The sequence below is a fragment of the Melopsittacus undulatus genome, chromosome Z, assembly GCF_012275295.1.
Source record: "Melopsittacus undulatus isolate bMelUnd1 chromosome Z, bMelUnd1.mat.Z, whole genome shotgun sequence".
NCBI classification, from domain to species: domain Eukaryota; kingdom Metazoa; phylum Chordata; class Aves; order Psittaciformes; family Psittaculidae; genus Melopsittacus; species Melopsittacus undulatus.
The window spans coordinates 42497486-42521856 of NC_047557.1; the positions used below are offsets into that span (position 1 = coordinate 42497486).

Here is a 24371-nt window from a genome sequence, read left to right on the forward strand (position 1 = left end):
GCTGACTTTGCCTCCAGAAAAGATTACAGCTGCAGCTCTAATATTGCTCTGCAATCCTTCAAGAACTGCTCCAGTGTGGGTCCTTTTTAGGGGGTACAGCACACCAGGGACAGATTGCTCCACTGTGCATCCACCACAGGCTGCAGATCATTCCAGAATCTTGCTCCTGCATGGGCTCTCCATGGGCTGCAGCTGCCTTCAAGGTATGCCAACTTGTCGTAGTACTGCTGAAGGTTGTACAGCTATTATGGTGTGGTCCTCCATGGGCTGCAGTGGATAAAACAGGTATACCACAATCTTCTCCACAGGGTGCAAGGGAATCTCTGGTCTGGCATCTAAACCACCTTCTGCTCCCCTTTCTCCACCAATCTCAGTGTCTGCAGGGCTGTTTCTTTCATGTTTTTCTAATTCTTAATTCTCACAACTGACGCATCTTGTTTCTTACCCTTTCTTAAATATGCTAACACAGAGGTGCCACCAGCATTGTGGATGGGCTCAGCTGTGCCCTGTGATGGGTCTGCTGTTTTAGAGCTGTCTGGAATCAGATATGTCTGACATGGGGTCAGTCCTTGTCTCTTTTCAAAGGTGACAACCCTGCAGCCCCTGCTACCAAAACCTTGCCGTGTAAACCCAATATGCCACTTCATCATAACAGACTTCATCCTGTGTGCTTGTGTGCAGGAGTGTTCCAGCAGCAGCCACTCTATAACTTCTGCCACTGATGTCAGAAGAGCTCTAATGACATGACCTACATTTGTTTATGGTGGAGACTGAGCACAGACCCGTCACTCACCTAGCAGAGCCACCTAGACCTCATAGGCCAGTCCTTAGACCCAATGTAGAACAGAGTCCTGAATAAGATATTCCAAAATCAGTATATTCTTCCATGTCTGAATGTTTGTCATGGTTTAAAACCCAACCACAGTCTCTCTCTCACCACCCCCTACAGCCCACCCCCCCAACCCCCCACCCCCACTCCCAGAGGGATGGGGAGGAGAATCGAAGGAATGTAACTCCCATGGGTTGCGAAAAGAGCAGTCCAGTAACTAAGGTATAACACAAATCACTACTGCTACCACCAATAAAAATAATGATAGAGGAAATAAACAAGGGGAGAGAATACGATACCACCCACCGAAACGAGCCTGACCCAGAAGTGAGCAAGTGAGAGCCCTCCTGGTGAATTCCCAGTTACCTCCCTGGGCATGACGTGCTATGGCATGAAATACCTCTTTGGCTAGTTTGGATCAGGTGTCCTGTCTCTGCTTCCTCCTGGCCTCCCCTCCTTCCCTGGCAGAGCATGAGACTCACACAGTCCTTGATCAGAGTAAACATTTGAGCAGTAACTACAAACATAGGTGCTATCAGCACCGTTCCCAGCCTGAAAGTCAAAACACAGCACTGCACCAGCTACCAAGAGGGAGAAAAAAAGACTGCTACTGCTGAACCCAGGACAATGTTAGCAAGCTGAGTATTCACAAACTAAGCAAAGAAAAAACCCAAACATGTTCTCTCCTTTTACAAATACTTTGCATGAGAAATCTGTCTTTGTTGCCCGTTTTCAGCACTACAGGTGCTACCAGCAGCAGGTACAGACACATACATTTTCAGTCCTGGTCTATCTAGACTTATGGTGGAGAGGCTGGTCCTAACACTGATGAAAAAAGAAAGATCTCCCCAAATAATCTCACTGATGCTAGAGCAACACATGGTCTCTTTAGAAAATAAATGTATATAAAACTCAAGTACCAACACTTGGAGAGGCAGTTGTTTGTCTATGGTGGAAACAAAGCTAAACAAGCCCATGTGATAACAAATGAGAACTTTGGCTCTTATCCATGGCCAGCGATAGAGCTGGCCAGCACATACCTAGCCATGGACCATTAAATATAGGGCATAACAGTGAAAGGAAGGGATTATCTGGTCACAGTGTATTGTTTTATCAGCAGTTGAGGACTACACTACACAAATAGAATAAAAGTGCAACACATTCATATTCTTGCTTCAGAGAAGGGGCCTGCTTATATTTGTATTGTGCTCTATATTGTATCATTAATGGCTGCTTAATTTGTACTGCATTTAATTTATCTTTAATAGCACTACTGTGATTACTATTCTATGTAACTGTCTCTGTTGTTACCTTGATCTCTACACATGCTTTTGCTGTTTATTCTGTACAAATTGTATCAAAAGCTTTCTGATGCTTGCTCTATCTGTTCATACAATGCAATCTCCAAAAGTGGAGATAAGTGTCTGTGGAAGTAATACACTCAGAATTACATCTACTGTGTTTTAGAATATGTTTTGCTAGAAATGTGCCATCAAACAACACAGCCATCATCAACATAGACTTATTTTGCCACAGTCAGGAAAAATACATCTTGCAACAGCCTTTTCTGGGGCATATGAGTATGAAAGGCTCTTCCAGGAATCTTAAATGAGATAACTTTTATAGAAAGAACAGTGATAGTTCAGAATGCCACCAGAATAGTTCCTGAGTCGTTTGTACCAAGACCTCATGATTCAGCCTTGTCTCTCTGAAATGCCTGTATTTGGAAAGATCATCTGAAAACGGAAGATTTTTCATCTTTTGAAAACTAGTTTCCCTAATGACCCTTCTCAAATAAACCAAAAGGGGAAGAATGATCATTCTCATCTGCTTAGGCCAACACTACCAGGTCTGGTTCAACTGGAACTTTCTTAATTGGATTCAGGTGTATCAGGAAACTTGTCTTGACTGCTACTGCTGCAAAATCAAATACAGTCAAAAGTTCTCAGAAATCAGGACACTTCTCTCTTTTATGGCTAATGAATGAGTATGTGGCTGGACTTCTGCAGAAGTAACTGCCACAGCTTTACCTGAGAAAGTATAAAGCATGAAGGGAATCCAGTTCACTGTCTGCCACCAGCCCATACATTTTTACTGGGAGTCAAATATAAAATATATTTTTTTGCCACATAACTAAGTATACGCAAGAGAACCTGCATACAGCACAGAAACCACTTTTGCCTGACTAACTGTGCTATGGGATTTTGGGAGATTTTTACACAGACCAAAGGTCTTGTGTCAGAAGAGAAACAGAACTAGCTGCAGCTGAAAGCACCTTCCCATTGCTATTTTAGGGACTGTTTCAGTAGCAGGAAGGGGGTGAGGGTGATTTCTACTACAGGAACAATTTCTGTATAATTTGCTGCATCTTCAAAGGACTGCAAAGGACACCATCTCTACAGATTGGAATAGCAATGATTAGAAAAGGAATTACTAGTTTTTCTAGTTATTGAAATATACTCATACATGGAATATGAGTTATTTGTTATTGAAATATACTTATACATGGAGAAGAAAGTCTTTCCATTTGACAATAATATTTTGATGGAACTTTAGGCAGCAAGCTTCATGGAATGGAAAGTTACCATTATTTAAAGTCTTGCATTTCCCTGAACAGACAAATACACAGAAAACGCTACAGTGAACTAGACCAACACTAATCTTTTCCTTTTGGCCATTATTTGACAAATTCTTCATTATAAACAATCAAGTTAAGGTCTACAGGACAGAAATGTACCATTTGGAACTAGCTGAAAGAGTCTTTGGAGAATATTCTCCCTTTTGTGTCCAAGTGAAAATGTTTCTGGAACATTGCTTTTATGAGCAGTGCTCTAGAAAAGAGAGTCTTATCAAAGCTGGTAAGCGCAACACCACACCCCACCTCCCTACCTCCCACAAGAGCTTTAGTTAACTCCAGCAATAAGCATACACAACAGCCTTCATAGATTGACATTTGGAAATATGATGGAAAGCTGATGTAAGGAAACCAAATTTACCTGAGTCTGTCTCAACAGCACACTGCCTCTGGCTTCAGCCCTTCAGGAGTGTTTTTCTGGAGAGTCCTGTGGATGGCTCCAGTTCAGATTTCTGAAGTATGGGTACTAACAGCCCCTTGCCTTTGTGTGTTCCTTTCTTGAGTGTTCCCATTAACACAGTCACAGATCTGAGAGATGAACAGCCCAGAATAGATAGCAAGTGCTCTGCTGTCTCGCTGCACTTGGTGAAATACTTCTTAGTTGGAGTGAAAGTAATGGACAGACTCTCCTTACTTAGGTTTTGAGAACACTATATCTATCCAGTTGCTTTTAAAAAGCTTTTAAAGTTCTGTACAAGCTCTTCCAACTCACTCTAAGCAGGTTACTGAAGAGGATTACTTTGCCATATTTAGCAGTAAGTATGTAAGCTCTTGAGTAGTTGTTCTAGTATATCTGGTACGTAACAGAGGGTCTTCATGCTTCCTTTTCCTCTGGCAATAAAGCGTCTGAAAGACACTGCAACAACTGATACTCAAGAAACAAGCCACTTCCTTGAGTCACAACGGACAAGGATGTCTTGTCATCGCTTTCTCCACAATACATTTCCCTCTTCTTTCCAATGGTACTGTTTTCTAGGGCTGCTACAAATCATTTATGTCACCCTTAACACTTCTTAACCCTCTTTACCATAGTGAGCTGATTCTTCCTGCTCCCTCTTACCTCTATAAGGCAATTAAGGAAAACTATATCTGCGTGTGAAAAGCCTTATTGTGTTCAGCAAGCCCCAAGCAGAGAACATGCTTAGCCAGTGGTGGAGATTTCAGTAAAATGAACCTTGATACTGTTACTGGTATTGCTGTTCTGGGCTATGTATGAGTTTTAGAAACCCTTAGGCCCATATTACCTGCAGCTAAATATAACTGGGATATTATAGCAGGGTGCACATCACCATCTGTAGCAAGTTTTTGCAGTATCTAAGCCTTTATTTTTTCCGTAATTCATTCTACTACTTTCACTAAAGTTACCACAGATGGGCAGTAACATCTTTCACTACAATCTACAATGATAACAAGAAATCTGGGGGTATCAAAAGGTAGCATTTTAGGAAAATATGATTTTTGGGGGTGTCTGTGTAACAGTCCAAAATGAGGAGCTATTCAAAGTGCCCATAGTGGCCCTTTGAAGGCAAACCACCTTGGCCAAAGCATATCATACTTTTATATTACCCAAAAATGTATAAAAATATTTCATCTGAAATCCTGAAAAAAAAAAAACCAAAACAAGTAGGACAGATACATATACAAATAAAAAAGGCTCCATACTTGCATCCCTGTGTTTTCTTGGGAAGGACATTTAATGATTGTGTTCTGCCACCTAGTGATCCGAGAAGGGAAAAATTCCAGCCCTCCTGTGGTGATGTGTGAAATCAAAACAAAGGTGATCAAGAGTAAAAACAGCAATATAGAAAGCAAGATGTGAACCCTACTACTGTAAAGTCATTGAATGGTCAGAAGAAGAAAGGACGAAAAGAGGGAAGCAAGAGGCTTGAAAATAAAACCTTTACCTGTAAATGGAACCTGACCTGAAATCTCAGCCTGGGTTCTGCTGTGGTTTCATTATGGGGGTCAAGGTAGCATAAGGAGAGAACTGATAGTACTGAGGGAGTTCTGCAAGTTTTCCTATGTGGTTTCAGGTCAAACCACACACTGCAATCACTTACATAAGGTAAATGTGTGGTACAGAGGGTACCTCAGTTGACTTGTCTGAGCTATTTACAAGAATAGTGTGTAACTGCAAGGACAAATTTCTTTATTTAAATGCCAGGGCACGGTTATTCAGAAAACTGTGAAGGCTGGATGTCTTTTGCATGGTATGTGTGAACTGAAAATAGATAAAGGCTTTTTTTTCAGTGGCTTCTTGTGGAAGTACTGACAACTCCTAACTGATTCATGATAAACAGATTTTGGAGTCTTTCTGTGTGTAATAATTGGTGTAATATGGCCAAATAGTCAACTAGAGTCAAATGACAATTTTGTAGGAGAAGGTCAGTCAGCACTTAAGGGTACTTGGAATATTTGGGGTCATAATGATAATAAACCAGCTACAGAAGGTACCTGGGAGAGTGCAATGTAACAGTAGTTATCTGGTATGGGCAACAGTTTTGTGTCCCTGCTGTTATTTGAGTTCGTGTGCTACAACAGCGCAATGCTGTTTCTTTAGCATCAGGAAGTAACACTGGTATGAACATATTCACAGTCTTCCTTTCTTCAAACCAGAGCTGTTAGTTCAGGAAAAGTGCCAGATTGGTAGAGTTGTTTCTGTTTCATTCCATCTGTAAAACCCTCTGGCAGAAACTAGGCATGTAGTGCATAATTCCTCACTACTTTTCAGCATAGAATTGTCTGGAGGAAGCTCCTGTGCGTATAATCCCACAACTGTAAAAGTCCTGCTCTTTCATTTCTGCTAACACTTTTTGTTGTACTTCAACTGCTAACAACACCCGTAGGATACTGCTTCATAGACTGGAACAGAGACATCACAGAGCTCAGAGACTTTCCAGGTACACACAGGGCCTGTGACCAAACTCACAACAGGACACAAATCCAGGTTTATTTTCCGACATGTGGGGCTATTCTCCCCACCATGGGGACTCCAAATGTTGCAATGTGACTGCTGCTGAGGTAGGAACAGTTCCCCAGCATGTGGAAAACAGGTAAACAAAAAGACGCAAGTATAATATTGCTACATGTATTTAATTCTCGGAACATGCAAAATTTTGCATGTAAAAACTCTAGGCTTTCACATTTCATGTACAAAAATGTGGCCCTGAACAGCCATCTATTCTTGTCACCATGGAATGTGCAGCAATGCGGTATAGGGTATCCCCCATCTCTTGGACATTTCTAGCCACCTGACATCAAAGGCACCATTCAATAAACAGCAAAAAGAAAATCTGTTTTCACTGTGGCAACCATGTCAACCCATGCATTCAGATCAATGCCTTTTAATGTAATGCACTGGTTGGTTGCTATAGCAAATCCTGCGCTGCAGAATGCCATAGCAACAAGAATATTCTTTGATTTTTTTATTTTATTTTTTTAGAAGTACCATCATGAAGTAGTTTTGAGCTAAAGACCAAACTGGTTTGCACCAGTCCGTTTTTCTCAATATTCCCAGGTTTCAGATTCGGACTTCCACTGGGGCAAAACAGAAGCATGTGTACAGTTGCACTGATCATTTTACAGTATTGTATGAATTGGAGTACTTCCTTTGGCTCCTATGGACTTTAAAACCAGCTTGAAATTACAATCAAACAAAGTCTCGTCTGATTTACACTGGTGTAAGTGTATGGTAACTCCAGCTTCAGTGAAGATCCCCAAAGTTTAGACTGGTGTAGAGAACAGGAGAATTTGGTTCAGCGTCTCAACCGTGTAAGTTTTGTAGCCTGCCACTTGTTTTTGTGTTTGATAAAAGGTAATAGCTTAGGATAGGAGCAGGCCTACTTATTCCATGGGTCTGATTTCAGAGAGGGATGGTACCCTGTGAGTGAACTGTGCTCACAGACTTGAAGCTCAGGGCCACACACCAGCTGCCCCCGGGGCATGTCAGCCTGTGTCACCAGCTGACAAGCAGAGATCTGTGGTCCCTGGGCAGAGAGCTTCCCTTGTCCTGCACCAGTGCCCCAGGCACAAATCCTTCTTCACCTCTTAGCTGGTGAGGCTGAGGTTGGGAGTCACTCTCCTAGCTACATGCCACTGCTGCACAACATGCCTAGGTTACTAAAGTAAAGCTACTTTACTTTACTACTTTACTAGCTACTTTACTAGCAGACATCCAAAGCCTCACAAGAATTGGGACCCATGGATATGTGGCACTGCATGGTGGGAAGCAGTCTGACCACTGTATAGCAGAAACTGTTTCAGTCTGCAAAGGAAGAGAATTGGTATTCATATTCTGTGTCTTCAGCCTCTCTCTAATCATGTTGGTGATAAAGAGGTGATACCTGATTTGGAGAACACTTACTCGACTCCATAACTTGCTGTATATGACTTGCCTCTGACATAGTGTCGTCCTGGTTTCAGCTGGGATAGAGTTAATTTTCTTCCCAGTAGGTGGTGCAGTGATGTGGATTTAGGATGAGAGTAACACTGGTAACAGTCTGATATTTAGTTATTGCTAAGTGGTGCTTATCCTAAGTCAAGTCCTTCTCATCTCCTTACACTCCTCCACCAGTGAGTAGGCTGGGGGCACAGGATGCTGGAAGAAGACACAGCCAGGACAGCTGACCAAAGCGGGCCAAAGGAATATTCCATACCATGTGATGTTTTGTTCAGTATAGAAAGTAGGTGTAAACCTGGATGATTGTTGCTGCTCAGGAAATGATTGGGCATTGATCAGTGGGTAGTAAGCAATTGCATTGTGCAACAATTGTTTGCATATTCTAATTCTCCTATTATTATTATTATTAATAATAATAATATTATTAATGTTACTATTGTTGTTGTGTTTTCCTTTTCCATTCTATTAAACTGCCTATATTTCAACCTGTAATTTTGTTTTTTTGTTTTTCCCTTCCTATTCTCTCTTTCATCCTGCTGAAGGGCCAGGAGTGAGCAAGTGGATGTGTGGTGTTTAACTGCCTAGCAGATTAAAACACAACATAGAGTCAAATACTCAATTGTTCACAATGGTATGTGGGTTGCAAATGCTGCTGTGGTGTGAGAATTGGAAAAAGAGTCTGAGAAAAGAGTTTTAGGAAAAAGGTTTCAAAAACTGCATTTGTTTTTTTCCAACTACTCTGAGACAATTAATATTGAAGTATTTCTTCTACCTACCAGCCTTGCCTCTTCAACAAATTTTAGTGCTTTTCTAGCTTGGGGCCCAGGAAAACAAGTTTCACATTAAGGATAAGGTTGTGTTTTTTTGATTGTATATGCTCTGAGCATGACAATTTCTACTCAGTATGTTTCCTGGAACTGTTGTACACTAAACAGTTTAAGACATTTCCTGGAATTATTGCCGGTGATCTTTAGCAACTAACTAGCACCTTGTGAATGCTACAGTAAAAAGCCCCTCAAAGCTGTTAGATACATGCTGACATTCATTGCTTAGCTTCTGAGTGCAACAGATTGAGTCACACCACCTGTGCTTCATTAACTTGTCATCTGTATTGGTTAGAACCTGTTGTGCACTGCCATGCCAGTAACCAAAGAGCAGGTTAATCTCCCTCTCTTTTTGCAAGACCTTTGAAAGAGGGATACTTCTATGTAGGCTTCATCCACTGTTTTATCATACAAGCATAGAACAGTTAGGGTTGGAAAGGACCTCAAGATCATCTATTTCCAACCCCCCTGCCATGGGCAGGGATACCTCACACTAAACCATATCACCCAAGGCTTCATCCAACCTGGCCTTGAACACTGCCAGGGATGGAGCATTCACAGCTTCCCTGGGCAACCCATTCCAGTGCCTAATTAATCCATTATTTCCAACATGTTCACATAGGTCTTTGAATCTGTAGAAGTACAGACTGTGTATTGGGTTTGTATGGAAAGTCTTGGTAGCAGGGGGCTACAAAGGTAGGTTCTGTGAGAAGATGCCAGAAGCTGCCCCTGTGTCCAACCGAGCCAATACCAGCTGGCTCTGAGGTGGACCTACCACTGACCGAAGCTGATCCCATCAGCAATGGTGTTAGTGCCTTTGGGATAACATATTTAAGAGGGGGGAGTGTGGGGGGTGTATGTATGTGCAAACTGTGCAATTGCAGCCAGAAAGAGAAGTGAAAATATGTAAGTGAAGCAGCCTTGCAGACAGCAGGGTCAGTACAGGAGGGCAGGAGGTGTTCCAGGCACCAAAGCAGAGATTCCCCTGCAGCCTGTGGTGCAAACCACGGTGAGGCAGGCTGTGCCCCTACAACCCATGGAGGACCCCATGCTGGAACAGGGGGATGCCTTGAAGAGGCTGTGAACCTGGAGGAAGCCTGTGCTGGAGCAGGCTCGTGGCAGAAGACCCACATTGGAGCACTGTGCTCCTGAAGTGACTCACACCGGAGCAGTTCGTGAAGAGTTGCAGCCTACAGAAAGGACTATGTCTGTTGAGGACTGTCTAAGCTGAAGCAGGGGAAGAGTGTGAATCCTCCCTTGAGGAGGAAGGGGCAGCAGAGACACTGTGTGGTGGACTAACTACAACCCCTATTTTCCCTTCCCTTGCACCACTGGAGAGGAGGAGACAGAAAAGTCAGGTGTATTAACCCCAGGAAGAAAGGGGTGGTAGGAAGGTGTTCTAAGATTTGGGTTGTAGTTCTTATTATTCTACTATGATTTGATTTGTAATAAATTGAACTAATTTTTCCCCGAGTCTGCTTTGCGTATGATGATAACTGGTGGGTGATCTCTCCTTGTCCTTATCTCGACCCACAGGTCTTTCATTATATTATCTTTCCCCTGTCCTGCTGAGGAGAGAGTGACAGAACAGCTTTGGGGGGCATCTGGCATCCAGACAGTGTCAACCCACCACAAGTGCGAGCAATTATTTGATTAAATCAAATGTCTTCCCTGTGTTGCAGGTTTGCTGTCAGTAGCCATCATGCTGGTGGAAGTGTGCTCCTGGATGTTGACAGTTCAGGGCCCAAGCTGGTAGGCTAACCCTGAGCAGGTGAGATTCATGGTTCCCTTTTCATGTCAAGAGAAACACAAAGACCTCTATGCTGAACTCCTAGCACCATCACAAGCATAGAGGGGAAATAGTCACTTGAAAGCGTGCTGGCACGTGTTTGCAATCGCTTCCTGCTTTCACTGCTTTTTTTGCTACATTTAGGATGCAATATCCAATACATATAGTCTTTTGATTAAGCCATTGGCAGGTCAGGTAGGCAATCACTTTGAAAAGGTGTAGGTAGAAGAATATCACATATCCTCTGCTAAAATTGCCATCCATGTAATCATTCTATAAAGGAGTCCTAAAAAGGAAAAGAAACACACAACATCTCACACACTGGGAGGAAAGCCACTGCCTCAAGCTAAAAGTTCATGCATAGTTGTCTTTACTAGCTGGAGTAGCCCTTTCGATGAGCTTATAATTGTGGAGACGGGAAAAGCAGACACTTCAAAAGGCTAATATTAACTGGCGTATACTAGGGAGCAGCACACTAGTGTTAGTGATGACTTATAAATGGAGGATGTGGGATGTGTTCTGCTTGACAGTGAGAGTGAATGTTTCTAACTAATTTTCCTTGGAAGAATGTTTCCCTCTATTTCAGACTCTGAGCTTATTTGTTTAGCTAAACCCTGCTATAACCAGGATGCTGGCTAAAAATTGTGGACAAAACCCATGCAGTTTCTCTAGGAAAGGTTTGCATAAAATGTTTGAGCATATATGGCTGCCATTATCAGGATTAGCAATACTCTTTAAAAACAGTTAAAGTAGAGTTTGACATGCAGTCTCCTAAATCTAGGCAGATAAGGCCAAAGGAAAATCATCTGACATCTAATCTGTGATGAAAGTCATGAGTAGTAGTAATACTGGCATTTAAAAATCTTCAGAGGATTAAGTTAATAAACTTGGGTTTTACAGGAAACTAGCATCTTTTTTATGATTAAGTCATATAAATGCTTCCTGAAAATATCTGTATTGGCAGCTAAATTCATTAATGTGCATTTCCCTGAACAGATTCTGCAATAATTAATGGAAGATTAAAAAGTTAGCTATTGTTTTATCACGATTTCACAATTTTCCATCTGCACAAGTTTGATTTCAAGAGTATGTCAGGACTTCCTGATATTCCTGTGCTTCAGCTCCTAGCTTTTTTTTCCCAAGTCTTTGGCATTAAGATAGGAATATATATATACCTTTTGGAAAACCATCTGCAAATAACTTTTCAGTTTTAAAGTCCATGAAATGTCTGAAGCTAAAAAACATACCACCTTTCCACTTCAAGAGGATCTTCCAGAGGTCCTGAAGATCCATTAATACTGCTTTCAGAGGGAGCAGTCAGATTGTGACTTCACTTTACCCACATTTGATTTGCAGCACAGCTCTTCTTGTTTCTGATAGGAATAGTGCTTCAAGTTCTTGGTTGCTGACTCCACAGTTCAACAGCAGTTGTTAACAGCAAAGTTTGAGAAGAATCTATATAGGAAACTTTCCTTTGAGTCTGGACATTTCCATTCATGTGAGTTACCTCTGAGCAAGGATCAGTCTGGATCAAGATGTGGCTTGGATATCTCAGTAGGCAGAAGGAGGATGACTGGGGCACACAGAGGCTAGTCTCCTGTGGGTGCGTCAGTGACCAAGTGGTGAGGTGCATCACATTAACAGCTCAGTTCACATGTAGCCACAGTTATCAGAGGAAATGTGCACAGGTTTCTGAGAACTTTGTGCAGTAAAAGCACTTCTTTGGTATCAAAAAGAGCAGAAATACTACTAGGAATGGACAGCAATTATAAATATTTCTAGTTCACAGCTTTCTCTAAGTGGCTGCCATATCTTCTGGGTCAGTTTTTCTTCTTATCTACAGCACTTAAATTCTACAGATTCATCAGTTTCAGGGTAAAATGAAATCAGGAGAATCAGGCTCAAAAATATCTTTTTCTTTTGATCTGTAATGGGAAAAGAGATTTGTGGCAAAAGGTGCCTTGCAGTTATTTCAGTTTAATTTATAAGTAACACAAAGAAAGTCAGGAGAATTGGGCTGGTAAGAGATGGGAAATAAATGTTGGATTCACATTTGTGGAAAAGGGAATTTTTATTACCTTTCTACCAAGAAACACAGCTTTTATTTATGATCCACCTGCCCCCCAAAAATTAAGGCTTAATCCAAGTGCAATGAAGAGCAGCTTGATCCAGTATCTGGCAACAACCTTTCCAGGAGCTAATGCTATAGTTTCCTCCATGGAAGATCTCCTGAGATTGATTTACACTGGGGAAGAAGATGTAAGCAGAAATCAGATATAATCCTTTTCTCTTATGTGAATCTTTCTCTCTCTCTCTGTGTAGTTGTTTACATAATACACATATGTGCACACATATGCACACGCAAACACTCGCATGTTTTCTCCAAAGCAGCTTCAAAAGTGTTAAAATTTTCATGAGAAATGAAACAAAGATGAGACTTTCCAAACATGAGCTGTATCCCATGACTAAATGTTCTCCCTTTTTATCAAGTGATGTCTGGTTTTCTGTATAAAGTTCTTGAGTACATCTTCCTAGAAAACTGAAACAACTGAGGTTTTCAATTCACTGTTCAAGGTTTTTGAACATTTGCTCAACACTGACTCTAGTCAAAACAAACTCTTGTCTTCATAGCAACATGTCAGAGTTAAATTTACTGTGATGAAGAAAAGTTGAAGTGATGAAGAAATACGAAAGAATGTACCTAATATCACAGACAATTTTTACTGTGCAAAAAAGCTTTTTACACCAGTTTGGAAAATATTACTTGGAACATCAGGTTGCAAAAACAGAAATTCCTTGCAGTAATATGTGAGTGCTGATGTGCAGACAGAAGCTGGTGATCTTGATACCAATATGAATGATTTTTTTTAATTACATTTTTGTGAATAGTTTAAATCTAAAAATGTTACTATAAAAAGAAGGGTACCATACATAGCGTATATGCCCATATTCAAAGCTACTTTTTAAGACAAGGCACAGGGAGTACATGTATTAAAAGAATACAGGAAAAAAAAATCACCTGAAGTTAGAATTGGAATTTTGATCCCCAACAAAAGGAGTTAAATGGCACAGAAACTTTAAGTTGCCACAAGTCTTGATGTTAAGAAGACGTAACAAGATATTTCTCTACTATGCGCATAAAACCCCTGTTTAGTTAACTGAGGGGTTGTGAAAGCAGATCCAGTGCAATTAATACTGAAGAAAATTCCTCATTTGAGGATTTTTTCAAGAAGATTCTTGCAGGTTAGATTACAGCAACATCACTGTGACATTTATATTGTATGTTTTGTTGTAGAGAAATCCTCAGTCTTAGAGGACTGTCTTTGCTAAAAAAAATGTGAAAGGGGAGATAAAGTTCTATTTTCAATAACATGGACAAAAAGTTGAAATAGAGCATTTACTCCTAAAGCAATTAGTCATGAAAATAGGAAAAAAAAGCATCACATTACAAGAAATTTAAGAAGTTCTTGGCATAACTTAAATACAAAATATCTGCTTTTTGTGAGATAGTGTTAAGTATGTCTCTGTCTTTCTTCTCTATCCAAGATAGGTAAATATCAAATACAATTTACTTCAGAGGATCTCTCTAGTTTAAAGTCTGTGTAAACAGGCATGATCAATAATATCTTCGGCCAAATTCACAGACAGTAGAAAAAAAAGCTTCTTTTTTTTTTCTTTTTTCCCCAGCTAGAGTTATTAAAATATTTGATTGGTTTTTTTTTATTTTATTTTTTTTTTGCTAGCATTTGAGATGAGCCTAAGCTAAACCACTGAATCTTTACACAGCAATCTATCTCTAGCACTTCAGGAAGTTCAATTTTGGACAAAGATGTTTTGACTTCTCTGTTGGTTCCAGATATGTTTGACATGTAACAGAGAAATGCCCAGGAAAGGGAAACTATTCAGCAGCATTAAAGGATGCAAGTTCATGGAAAGCAGGTGTCTAACAAAAAAAGCCAGATACAAAAAATAAAATCAAGCTTTTAGCAAATATGTGAGCTCCTAAATTATGCTAACAGAAAGATAAAAGACTTCTTCAATACCTGGTGAAGAGTTGCTGGCAGCATTCGACTAGCTCTGTACTGTTGGCAGGGAAATCTGTGTAATTGAAGGCACTTCCTAATAAGATGTGGCAAGGAACTTCTAGACCAGGGACAATCAGCATTCCTGTGAAGGAAGTAACAACTTTCTGAATGAGTAATGAAGAGGAAGGTAAAACTTGGGGATGTCAGGCACTGGGGCATGGTCAGATGAAATGTTCTGGCTGATTTGAAATCACCTTCTGAGATGGTTCTCAGATTAAAGTGCAAGATTAAAACCCTCAAACTCTGAGTTTTTTAAAAAATCTGTACAATTTTACATAACTGGATTAAGGAGTGATCACTTGCATTGCTACAAATGCAGCATAGCTCTGCTTTAGTTACTGAAAGCACTCTGGCCCAGCAGTGAGAAAACCATTACCTTACCTTTCTAGTAGCATTAAAGTCAGCAGAAAAAAAGAGTAGTCTAAAATGTTACTGTATTTTGAAGGAGAAAACTTTAAGCATAGCCTATTCCCACTCCTTCCTTGAAGGACACTAGTACCTAGTAATTAAACCAGAGAATACTAATGGGCCAGAGTGCTTTCAGTAACTAAAGTGGAGCTGTGCTGCATTTGCAGTAATGCAAGTAAATTCAAAACCTTTTCTTTTCTTTTAGATATGTTATAGTTATGGATTACTTATCTTTGTTTTGCTAGATGTCCTTCAAAATTTCCTATAAATAGTAATATTTGCATTCATTGCAGTAATGAATATGAAAGTGCCAGCTCCATCTTCACATAGTGTTGTGGAATGTGGATACACTTTTAATATGTTCTTATCTTAACTGGGCAGTAGAAATTGCTTGGCTATTTTATCTTCTTCTGGGCATAAGGAAAAGCATTAGGATTGGTAGAAGCTGGTGGAATACAATTTTCTTTCCAAAGCAGATTTTATTGTTTTAGAAAGATCTTATAGTGGCTGTTGATAATTCTGTTCTTAAGACCAAGACTGTGAAATGACACATTTTAGTAAGACTTCCTTATTCTTCACGTATACAGCATAGATTCATGTACTAAACTATTTTGGAGGGTTATGAAACTAATGACATTTCAAGCATGCTAGTTCTATAACCTGCAGAAAATAGTGTGCGCTTATACTTAAAATGTGTATACTTCTGTTGCTGCAATGAACACAAAAGAGATAAGGAATCCATGGTAGATGGAGACATACTGTTTTCAGCAACTTAAGGCACCAACACCTTTCATTACTCTAGGAATATGAGTACTTCAAGCTTCATTATTATAATTCTGCATATCACATGCTCAGAAAAGAAAGCTGGGAAAGGTGCAGTTAAATACAGGGGTAAATTTTACCTGCTGAATAATATCTGGTCAATTACTTAATTTTTCAAATCATTAATATAATGTTCTTTCTAATTTCCTCCCTAAAATGGTTGTTGCATTATGACTCTTTATTCAGCTTGAAGGTGAGACTTCGAAAATTAGAATCTGTCACTGAATCCCACCTTAGGTCAATTTCATTAATCTAAGTGCTTTGCCTGGATAATATCAGCCCAAAATATCAGTTTAACACTAAAGCAAAAGTTCTTTCAACTTTCTCCTCACTCTCCTCTCTTACACCCTCCGTTCATTCCAATTCTCTATTTCTGCTCCATGATTATTTCTGCATTTCTGTAGCCAGTGGTGTGTAACTCATCTGTAACTTGCTTTGCCCAGGAGGCATGTGTTACACATAGACTAACAAAAAAAGAAAAAAAATACAGGTGAGACATAATGGAAGAAATTAAATAACTCCTGAACCCTCCATCTCACACTAACTTTTAATCCTGTCAAACTCGCAAACATCAGTGTTTTTGAGTGTCAGGAACTGTTTCTCGTGTTACGCACTGCCACCCGGTGGTCACTGACTGTAAGAGACACCAAACCTGGATACGGTACCTGCAACGCAGGCTGTCATGAAACAGGCTACGGTTCCCGCAATCATGGCTCTGAAAGCACCACCAGCGATTTCTTTTTTTTTGGAGGGAGCAATGCTTGCTAGGAAAAAAATGAAAGTGCGTGTCAAACATAAGTACATGCAGATATAAGGAAGAGGAACTTGCTGTCTTTTCCACCACAAGAGGAAATCCCCACCCTGCAGTTTGAACCAGGGGAAACATGAAGGGGAAACAAGACAGTTTTAGCTGGCCATTTGAAGGCCTAGTGCCAATGGTGGCTCTTTCTGTTAATAAGGTGGCTTATGTATAAAATGCAACTGCAGTTTGCTTCTGCATTTTGCGTGGTTTTGCTGGCCAATGGTGGCTTTCAGCGCACTGGGATCTGGTGCCATGCTGGGTCCTGCTCCCCTGTGCTGGCCCACTGCTGGCACTGCAGAGGTCACTAGGCTCCCAGGTAAAGGTGCCTACTAGAGATTCTGTCCACCTGGTGAGGAGAACAGAAGTTCCTTCAACTTTTTGTTTTCCCTCAAGATCTGAAAAGTTCCTGGGTTTGGGGTTTTTTTTTGTTTGTTTGTTGTGGGGTGTTTTTTTTGTTGGTTGCTGTTTGGTTTTTTTTCCCCTGTAAGACTACTGCATATATGTGACACAGAAAAGAGCCAACTTCTTTCAAACCAGCAAGCTGCACAGATGGTTTGATTCTCTTGAAGCCCAAGAGCTGTAGTAGCTCAGGCTCATGGTTTGAGGGCTGGACAAGGAGGCCTGTCTGCAGGGCTTGGTCCCCTCCCATTGCCCTCAGCCTCTCTCGTAGTTATGGATATAACAAAGCCTGCACCCCTGTGGGAGCGCTTCCATGCACCGTTTGGTGTTGGGTCTCAGGAGAGCACCTGCTCAGCCCTTAATGCTGCCAAGCTTTCATTACAGCCTGTTCCTCTGGTTATTTTCTTTAGGAGCTGCTTGCTAAATAGATTGTCTGCAAGATGTATTCTTACTCAGGCCTCCTATTACCAGTCCCAGAGAGCCGAAGTTGGCAAACCCACAAAGAGCATAGGTGGCAATAACTTCAGAGCGAACCTGGAAAACAAACACACACCCTGTTGAGTGGTTTGAGGCAGCTCATGCCGATTTAGAGATCAGAAAACGTGGCATTGTGGCTCAGGCCTCTGAGTACTGAAATCACTCTCTTTTGCTTAATTGTTGCCCCAGCATGTGACTTCCAACAGGCTAGGCTCATACTCTTGCTAAGAAGTACCCACTGCCTTTGTGAGGATTTTTAAACCATGTGATGGTTTTCTTTTTCATGTAATTTGCTGTGCCTTGTTGAATCTAGTACTAGTAATTAAAAACAAAAAAAGAATCCTTCCTATTAGTGGCAATTTGTCTTCTGTTTTCTGAAGGCATGAGTCAGAAAACGTTAACTCAGCTTATTGTCTATAGCTGGACTGCTTCTATAGCACTGCTGAAGCCTCAGGTTTAGGCATTTACCCCTGACTTGTCCCTGAACAAGAAAAGGGCTCCCAGTGCAAAGCTGCTCTGTGTGTGCTCCACCCTGTGCACAGAAGATGGAAAGGGCAATCGGTCTTATACAGAGAGTGGACCCTTTGATGTGGTAACACCAGAGGGTCATTATGATTTTGGAATCCCCATTAGCAGCTTATTTCCTCCCTCACTTCTGACACCTTCCTCCCCTTGGGCAATGCTGGCTCAGTCTGGACTTCAGACCAGAGCAAGGCTGGTTTGGCATTTCCTCCCATGGAGGAACCCCTCTTGGGACACAAAATCACTTTGAGTGGTATGGGGCTGAAAATCTTGAAAACCTTCAGAAGAATGTGGTTCTAACATTTTGGGAAAGGAGAAAATCTATCTCAGCAAATGGATTTTTATCTCCCCTTGAGAGCTTTCAGCTCCTAATTTACTGTGATTTAGACACAAACTGAAGATGCCCGAGTGAGTGTTCTAGCAGGTTTCTTGTTTGTTAGAAGCTTTTGCTTCCATTCCTGTTTTATGAAGACCAATTTGTAGATATTTTCAATCAGCCTGCACATATGCAGGAAAATGTTTTTCAAGTGCCCACTCTATCCGCTTTTCCTAGAAAAGCCTTTATGTGCTGTGATTTTCCAGCTTTCATTTGAACTTTCCTAGGTCTGAAAACAGGAAGCCTTATTATTAGTGACTCAGGTGAGTGAGGTCTGAAGGCCACTTGTTTGCCCACTCTGAAAGTGACTGGATGTATTAGAGAGTTTCGAAGCTGAAGAGAAATTAAAAAAAGGAAATCAAGCATAATATCAGCTGAATTGTGCAGCAATTAAAATGGTTACTGGGCAATTTTTCCTTATGTTATGTATCAGTTATTTTTATATCTCACAGTTTTTTATCATGGAATTAAATACAGCTCTTCATAGTTATTAGAAGTGAACGTAGAAGCTCTGTAAGGAAAAAAGAGAAAAAGAAGACGAAATCAGTTGATGGGATCTGCATCTTAAGGCTAACTTCCAGATTAAAAAAACACCCCTATTCACTCATTCAGGAGTTCAGACCCATATTCCAGTCGTAGAACATAGCATGACTACATCAGGATAGATCAAAACTCTATCTATCTAGCCCAGATCCTCTTTCCAGGATTTCCAGGAAGTGTAATGGATGCTCGGGCAAACATGATCAGGAACATGTTTTTGGTTTTGTGTAGAAGGCAGGTATCCACAGCATCACACCAGTTTAACTGACAATTAAAAGCTGTACAAAGGGATGTTTCCTAATCAGGGGTCCTCTACAATGACAATTTGTCTTGATTTGAGGAAGAAAAGCCAGTGCAGCTACAAAAAGATGGATGTCAGGTTTTTCATTGCCTGTGCTTGGAAGGAGTCAAAATTCAGAGCAGATTGATATTAGATAGAAAAACAGTTATGGCAACAAAAGCCAGCCTTGATCACTGCAATGCTCTTTGCCTCTGTGCACACACCTTTGTGTTGCCATTCTCCAGGTTACTTCTTCAGGGATTGTGCATACTTTTGGGTGGATCTGGGTGGATGTGTGAATGAGACCAGGCCCAGCCTTTAGCTGGAAATCCACATGAAAACTAACTTTCATTTGGCAGTTGAAACAAATTGGTTGGACTCAATGTAGCAAGGGAGGTGTATGCCATGTAATACAGATCTTTAATCTCTGACCCTGCACAGGGGATAGTAACCTCTAGCAGACGTGTGCCAGTAATATCTTCAAGGCTATACCTAAAGCTTGCTGGATTTCTCTCTTGGCTTGAAGTTTAATTCCTGGCTTAACCTCTGCAGGCAGGAGGAGGATCCTCTGGTTTGCCCAGGATTTTCTTGGGAGAGTATCTCCTAGGCATATGATAGCTAAAAGTGCAGTAAGAAGACACTCACCTTGAAGACAGACTTCATCTTAAGCACAGTGTCTTGTGGGACATTACATGTTCCTCAAAACTATGCTTTTCTTCTGCTATGTTTGTTTGAAATAGCTAGTGTGCTGACCATCATGGCAGCCTCACAAAGCAATGCTGCATTTTCACAACTGAACTGTATCAATGAAAGACACACTTTAGAGTAATATGCAACCATTATCCCTGTATGCCCATATTAAAAAATATGTTGAGTTCCAGCAGAAAACTATTAGATCTCACAAATCTGTACAATAAAAAATATTACTTACAGTCATGTACTGTTTCACACCATTAATGTACATGCTCCCACCCTTTTCTCGGTTGTGAATCAGTTGTGAGAGACGCTCATAAGCCACAAATTCATTGAAGAAAGTTTTGTAACCTAGTAGTCCACCGACAATAAAAGTGTCTTCCCAGTCTACCCCCATCATGAAAGCCAATGGCATGAAGACATAGGCACAAATGTTCTGCAAAATATGTAAGAGAAAGAAGGTCAAAAGTTCAAAGAACAAAGGTATGTGATAAGTTCCCTAAACCTAAAATAAGGATGGTTTTCTTTCAGCAGAGGAAACTTGACCTTGAATTCTTACTGCCAACACATCTGGAAGACTGAAGGTTTTCAATAGTGAGGTATGCTTGGGTAATTTCTAAAAGACTAACCCAAAACCTAGAAAAGTAATGATATGATATGTTCCTAATTTTACACCTAAAGCAAACCAAAAGTTTCAATACTCTTTTCCCCAGCAGTAGCTTCAGATTGAGTGTAGTGTTTGAAGCAAAGAAGGAAGGTCAAGTCAAAAGAACTGATAAGAGATCAAGTCTAGTTCTTCTGCTGATTAAATCAAGTGTGTTAATGAACACAGCTAATTACCAAGTTATTGGATTCCAACTGGTGTAAACAAGAGTTGTCTCTGCATAAAAGCTGACACAATTAAAGCTGTATTTTTTTTTTCTAGCATTAAAAGTTTTATGCAATATGGTTTATTTTTACATGAAAGAAAACAACTCTGGTTGTGAAAGGGTTTAGTCACATTGTCCTTAGTGAACGTAACTGAGATATTTAAGCAGTTCCTACTCCTGGTTTCTCTGTCCACAAAAGACTACACGTTAGTGTCTCTCAAAAGGAATGGATGGCTCAATGCAGCATGTCTATGGGTCTCAGGTCCTTGTGGTTTATCTATCTGTCCAAATCTTACTCCATCAGCAGTTATCAAAACACCACCCCTTGCATGTGTGGCTGAGGTATGAGTACTTGATGTATGCATACCCCCTCTGTAGTGGGTGTCTGCAGTGGGATAATCTGTGGAAGGTGTGCAGGGTAACATCTTAATATTGCTGAGGCCATGTCTGCTCTGAGCATTTATTCACTTCTACAGCACCGTTACTGCAATGTTATATCAGTGTTTCACAAAGGACTGTTATTAGAAGCTTGCAGAACAAAAAGTCCCAAACTGTTGAATCAAGATTGTTGTATTGGATCAAAAATTATATGTGGACCTAGGTAAACAAAAGAAGTCCTGTTTAAAACCTGTTTGCTCAGTTGAGTGCTCTGAGTGCAGTTTTACAATATAATTGTGTTGAGAAATAAGTGGTGTTAAGCATGGGTTCAGACAAGTCCTTCCTTGCCCCAGTGTCCTTATCTAACTGAAGCTAATGAGCATTAAAGGCTTGATGGAGCTCTGAAGCTAAAGCCACTCTAAAGTTTAACTGAATGTTAACAGCCTGGGAATTGTGCAACTGACTTAGCCTCTGCTGCACTGCCAAGTCAGAGGAGGTATGTATTAGCATACAATGATCTGTAAATATACTCTGCTAGTTAGCAAGAGCCATGGAGGGAAGGTATACATGGACTAATGGATATAGAAATATTTACAGGGCAAGGATTTTCCTTTGGCTGTAAAAACATTTTTTCAGAAACATGCACACAAGAATATATGGGCTTAGACCATATTAAAACGCAACAAAAACCCCACCAACCAACCAACTAGCCAAGAAAAACCCCAATTAACCATACAGGCATGCACTTTGAGAAAGGCAAATGATACATATATATAAGCTGCATGAAAGACTTGAAAGACCAGATCATCATACCTCAAAGTTCAGCTGTGGATATTCAAACAGACTACCCACCCAAGACAGGGCTGAGTCAAGGAAAGCTAGCAGGGCAAGGAAGGAGATCAGATTCACGGCGATGTTTGCTACCAGCAGAATGGAGGCAGAAGCACCTTGACTGGCTGCTTCAAGTAGGTTTTTTGATTCACTTTATTAATAAAAAAAAAAACAAAGAAAGAATGTGAACAATTTTTAATTCAAAACCAAATCATAGCTTGAAAAGTTACATTGTCTTCATTTGAAATCTACTACTGAAGCTGCCTGTTCACTCACAAGAGGAATAGTGATGATGTTAAGTAAGTTCTTGCTCTTGATCATTTCAAGAGCCACTGAACATGTATGTTTTTGGCATCCTGAGGACGAATTCTGGCACATCTGGGGTTAGGCAAGATCTGCATCAGGTCACAGTACTGTGATTGCCTGTCCCCTACTGGGACAAGGGAGTGGGCACTGCTCTTATTCCAGGCAACCCTTGCACAGATGTCTGGACTGTTCAGGAACAGCTTCATACAAGCTTTATTGCTTTGCCTGTTCTTAACACAAGTGAGTCTCCCTACAGATGGGCAACCAGTTCACTGCTGTCATTGTTGGAATGCTTGCTCCACTCTTGCTTTTTTATGTTTGCATTTACAGATCTGTTACAAAGGAAAGACAGCAAAAGGTATATAAGAAAACCTCTTGATGGCTCACCTCAGGTAGGCATTTCCCTCTTTCTTTGGAGGGTTTACTGTCTGTTCCAGGCCCTTGGCACCTCTGTGCCTGTCCCAGTGAGTAATGATAACCTCCATACTTTGTACTGGGACATGCTGCACCTGAATTCACAAACTACTAATTTGGGCTATGTTGGTGTGCCATTAATTTATTGCTTGCAGATCTACTGTGTGCTACCTCTAAAGTTTATGTGCAAGGAGTTATTTTTCCAAATCTCATTTGTGCATGAGTATTACTGTTAACTAGAGCTTAGATCAGCTTACCCTTTTGCCACCCGCAGCCCACTCAGAGTTACTGTAGGCTTTTCAGTTTCAGGCCAGAATAATTTGGAAGTGGCTAATGATGCCGGTGCTGACATGACGGAAGCAGTCAGTAGGTGGGAGGCAGAAACCTAAAATTCCAGTTGACAGAAAATATGCACAACATGGGAGAAAGAGATTGAAATTTTTAGATGCTTGGATGATTTTTCTACAGGGGGTCATTAAAAAGTTCACATTGCTCAAACGGAAGAGAATGAGCAATACAGAAGAAAAACAACTTGACTCAGGAAGAATCTAGATAATGAAAAGTATGGACTAATTTTCCAAGAGGCAAACTACTTCACTTCTGACCAGTGGCAAGCCTAAAGGCAAAACAAGAAAAAGCTGGGTCCATTGAGTGCAGTTGGGTGTAGCAATAGCAGAGCAGGTGAGCAAGAGTCAGTCTTCCTTAAGACGCCCTGTATGATATCCAGTGGGACAAAATTGATTTAGTCCTTTGAAGTTGTGTTTAAAAAAAAAATTACATGTTCTAACATAAATTCCAGTCTGCTTTCACTCCTTATTCCACAAATTTCCACACAAAACAACTTATCCGCTAACTTCTGCTGTATTTCTGTCTCTCCTTTTCTTCTCTTGAATTGGCCTTTTTAGCCAATACTCACATCTTTCCTCTGCCTTCCCACTGTATGGATATGGAACTAAAATATTTATCAACCATTCCTCAGTGACTCTGATCATAAATCATACCTTTAACCCTGTTCTGACTTTGTGTTGCCAGCCTCTTAGCAGACAAGCCATTTACTACCTTCATTTGTAAAGCTTCATTAGAACCTCAGTCACAAGTTAACCCTTTAGGCTCATATGGCTAGCAATAGTTCCTGCAGGACTTTGTCTGTATCACTGCAACAGAAGTGGGAGAGTTGTTCAGTTAGTAAGCATATTCCACATGTCACTTCATGTGGACTATAGGAAAATACGCAAATCAGTAATTTCCTTGCAGCTATGGCAAGTATTCTCTCTGTATTACAAGTAGAGGTTTGTGCTACTTAGTATCTTCAGCATCAGATCTTAGTATCTATTTTACTGTCAGAAGACATGGGATTTCTCTGGTTCATTCCTTCATTTAAAAAAAAAAAAAAAAAGGATATGGGAATGACTCAGGTGTACTTGCAAAGCATTTTAGCTGGACTTCCATACTTACATGATTTCAGATAAACAGCATATTTTTCAGTTCTCTTTCCCCATCTTACCCCAAAAGAAATGTATGCTCCTAAGACACTTCCAGCAATAGTTGAGAATCCTGCTGTCATGACTGCATGGAGTTCAGATTTGGTGATGTATGGTAAGTAAGGCCGTACCAGAAGAGGAGACTCTGTCTGGAAGCAAAAAACAACTACCAAATTAAGAACTTCCTCTTAAAACCTCAGACGTTGTTTTAT

The 24371-nt window shown here is 40.6% G+C and overlaps 1 protein-coding gene across 1 annotated transcript in view; it reads right to left on the minus strand.

Annotated features, from left to right (window-relative positions):
- Positions 1-12528: 12528 nt before the first annotated feature.
- SLC28A3 (solute carrier family 28 member 3) overlaps positions 12529-24371 on the minus strand; it is a 42308-nt gene continuing 30465 nt past the window's right edge. Inside the window, exons 10-17 of the mRNA XM_031054253.1 lie at positions 24183-24308; positions 22936-23063; positions 21941-22109; positions 20119-20316; positions 17445-17526; positions 16457-16555; positions 14520-14643; positions 12529-12721 (exon numbers count right to left, since the gene is read on the minus strand). Of these exons, the coding sequence (XP_030910113.1) occupies positions 12607-12721; positions 14520-14643; positions 16457-16555; positions 17445-17526; positions 20119-20316; positions 21941-22109; positions 22936-23063; positions 24183-24308 (1041 nt within the window). The 3' untranslated portion in view covers positions 12529-12606. The remainder of the gene's footprint in view (positions 12722-14519; positions 14644-16456; positions 16556-17444; positions 17527-20118; positions 20317-21940; positions 22110-22935; positions 23064-24182; positions 24309-24371) is intronic.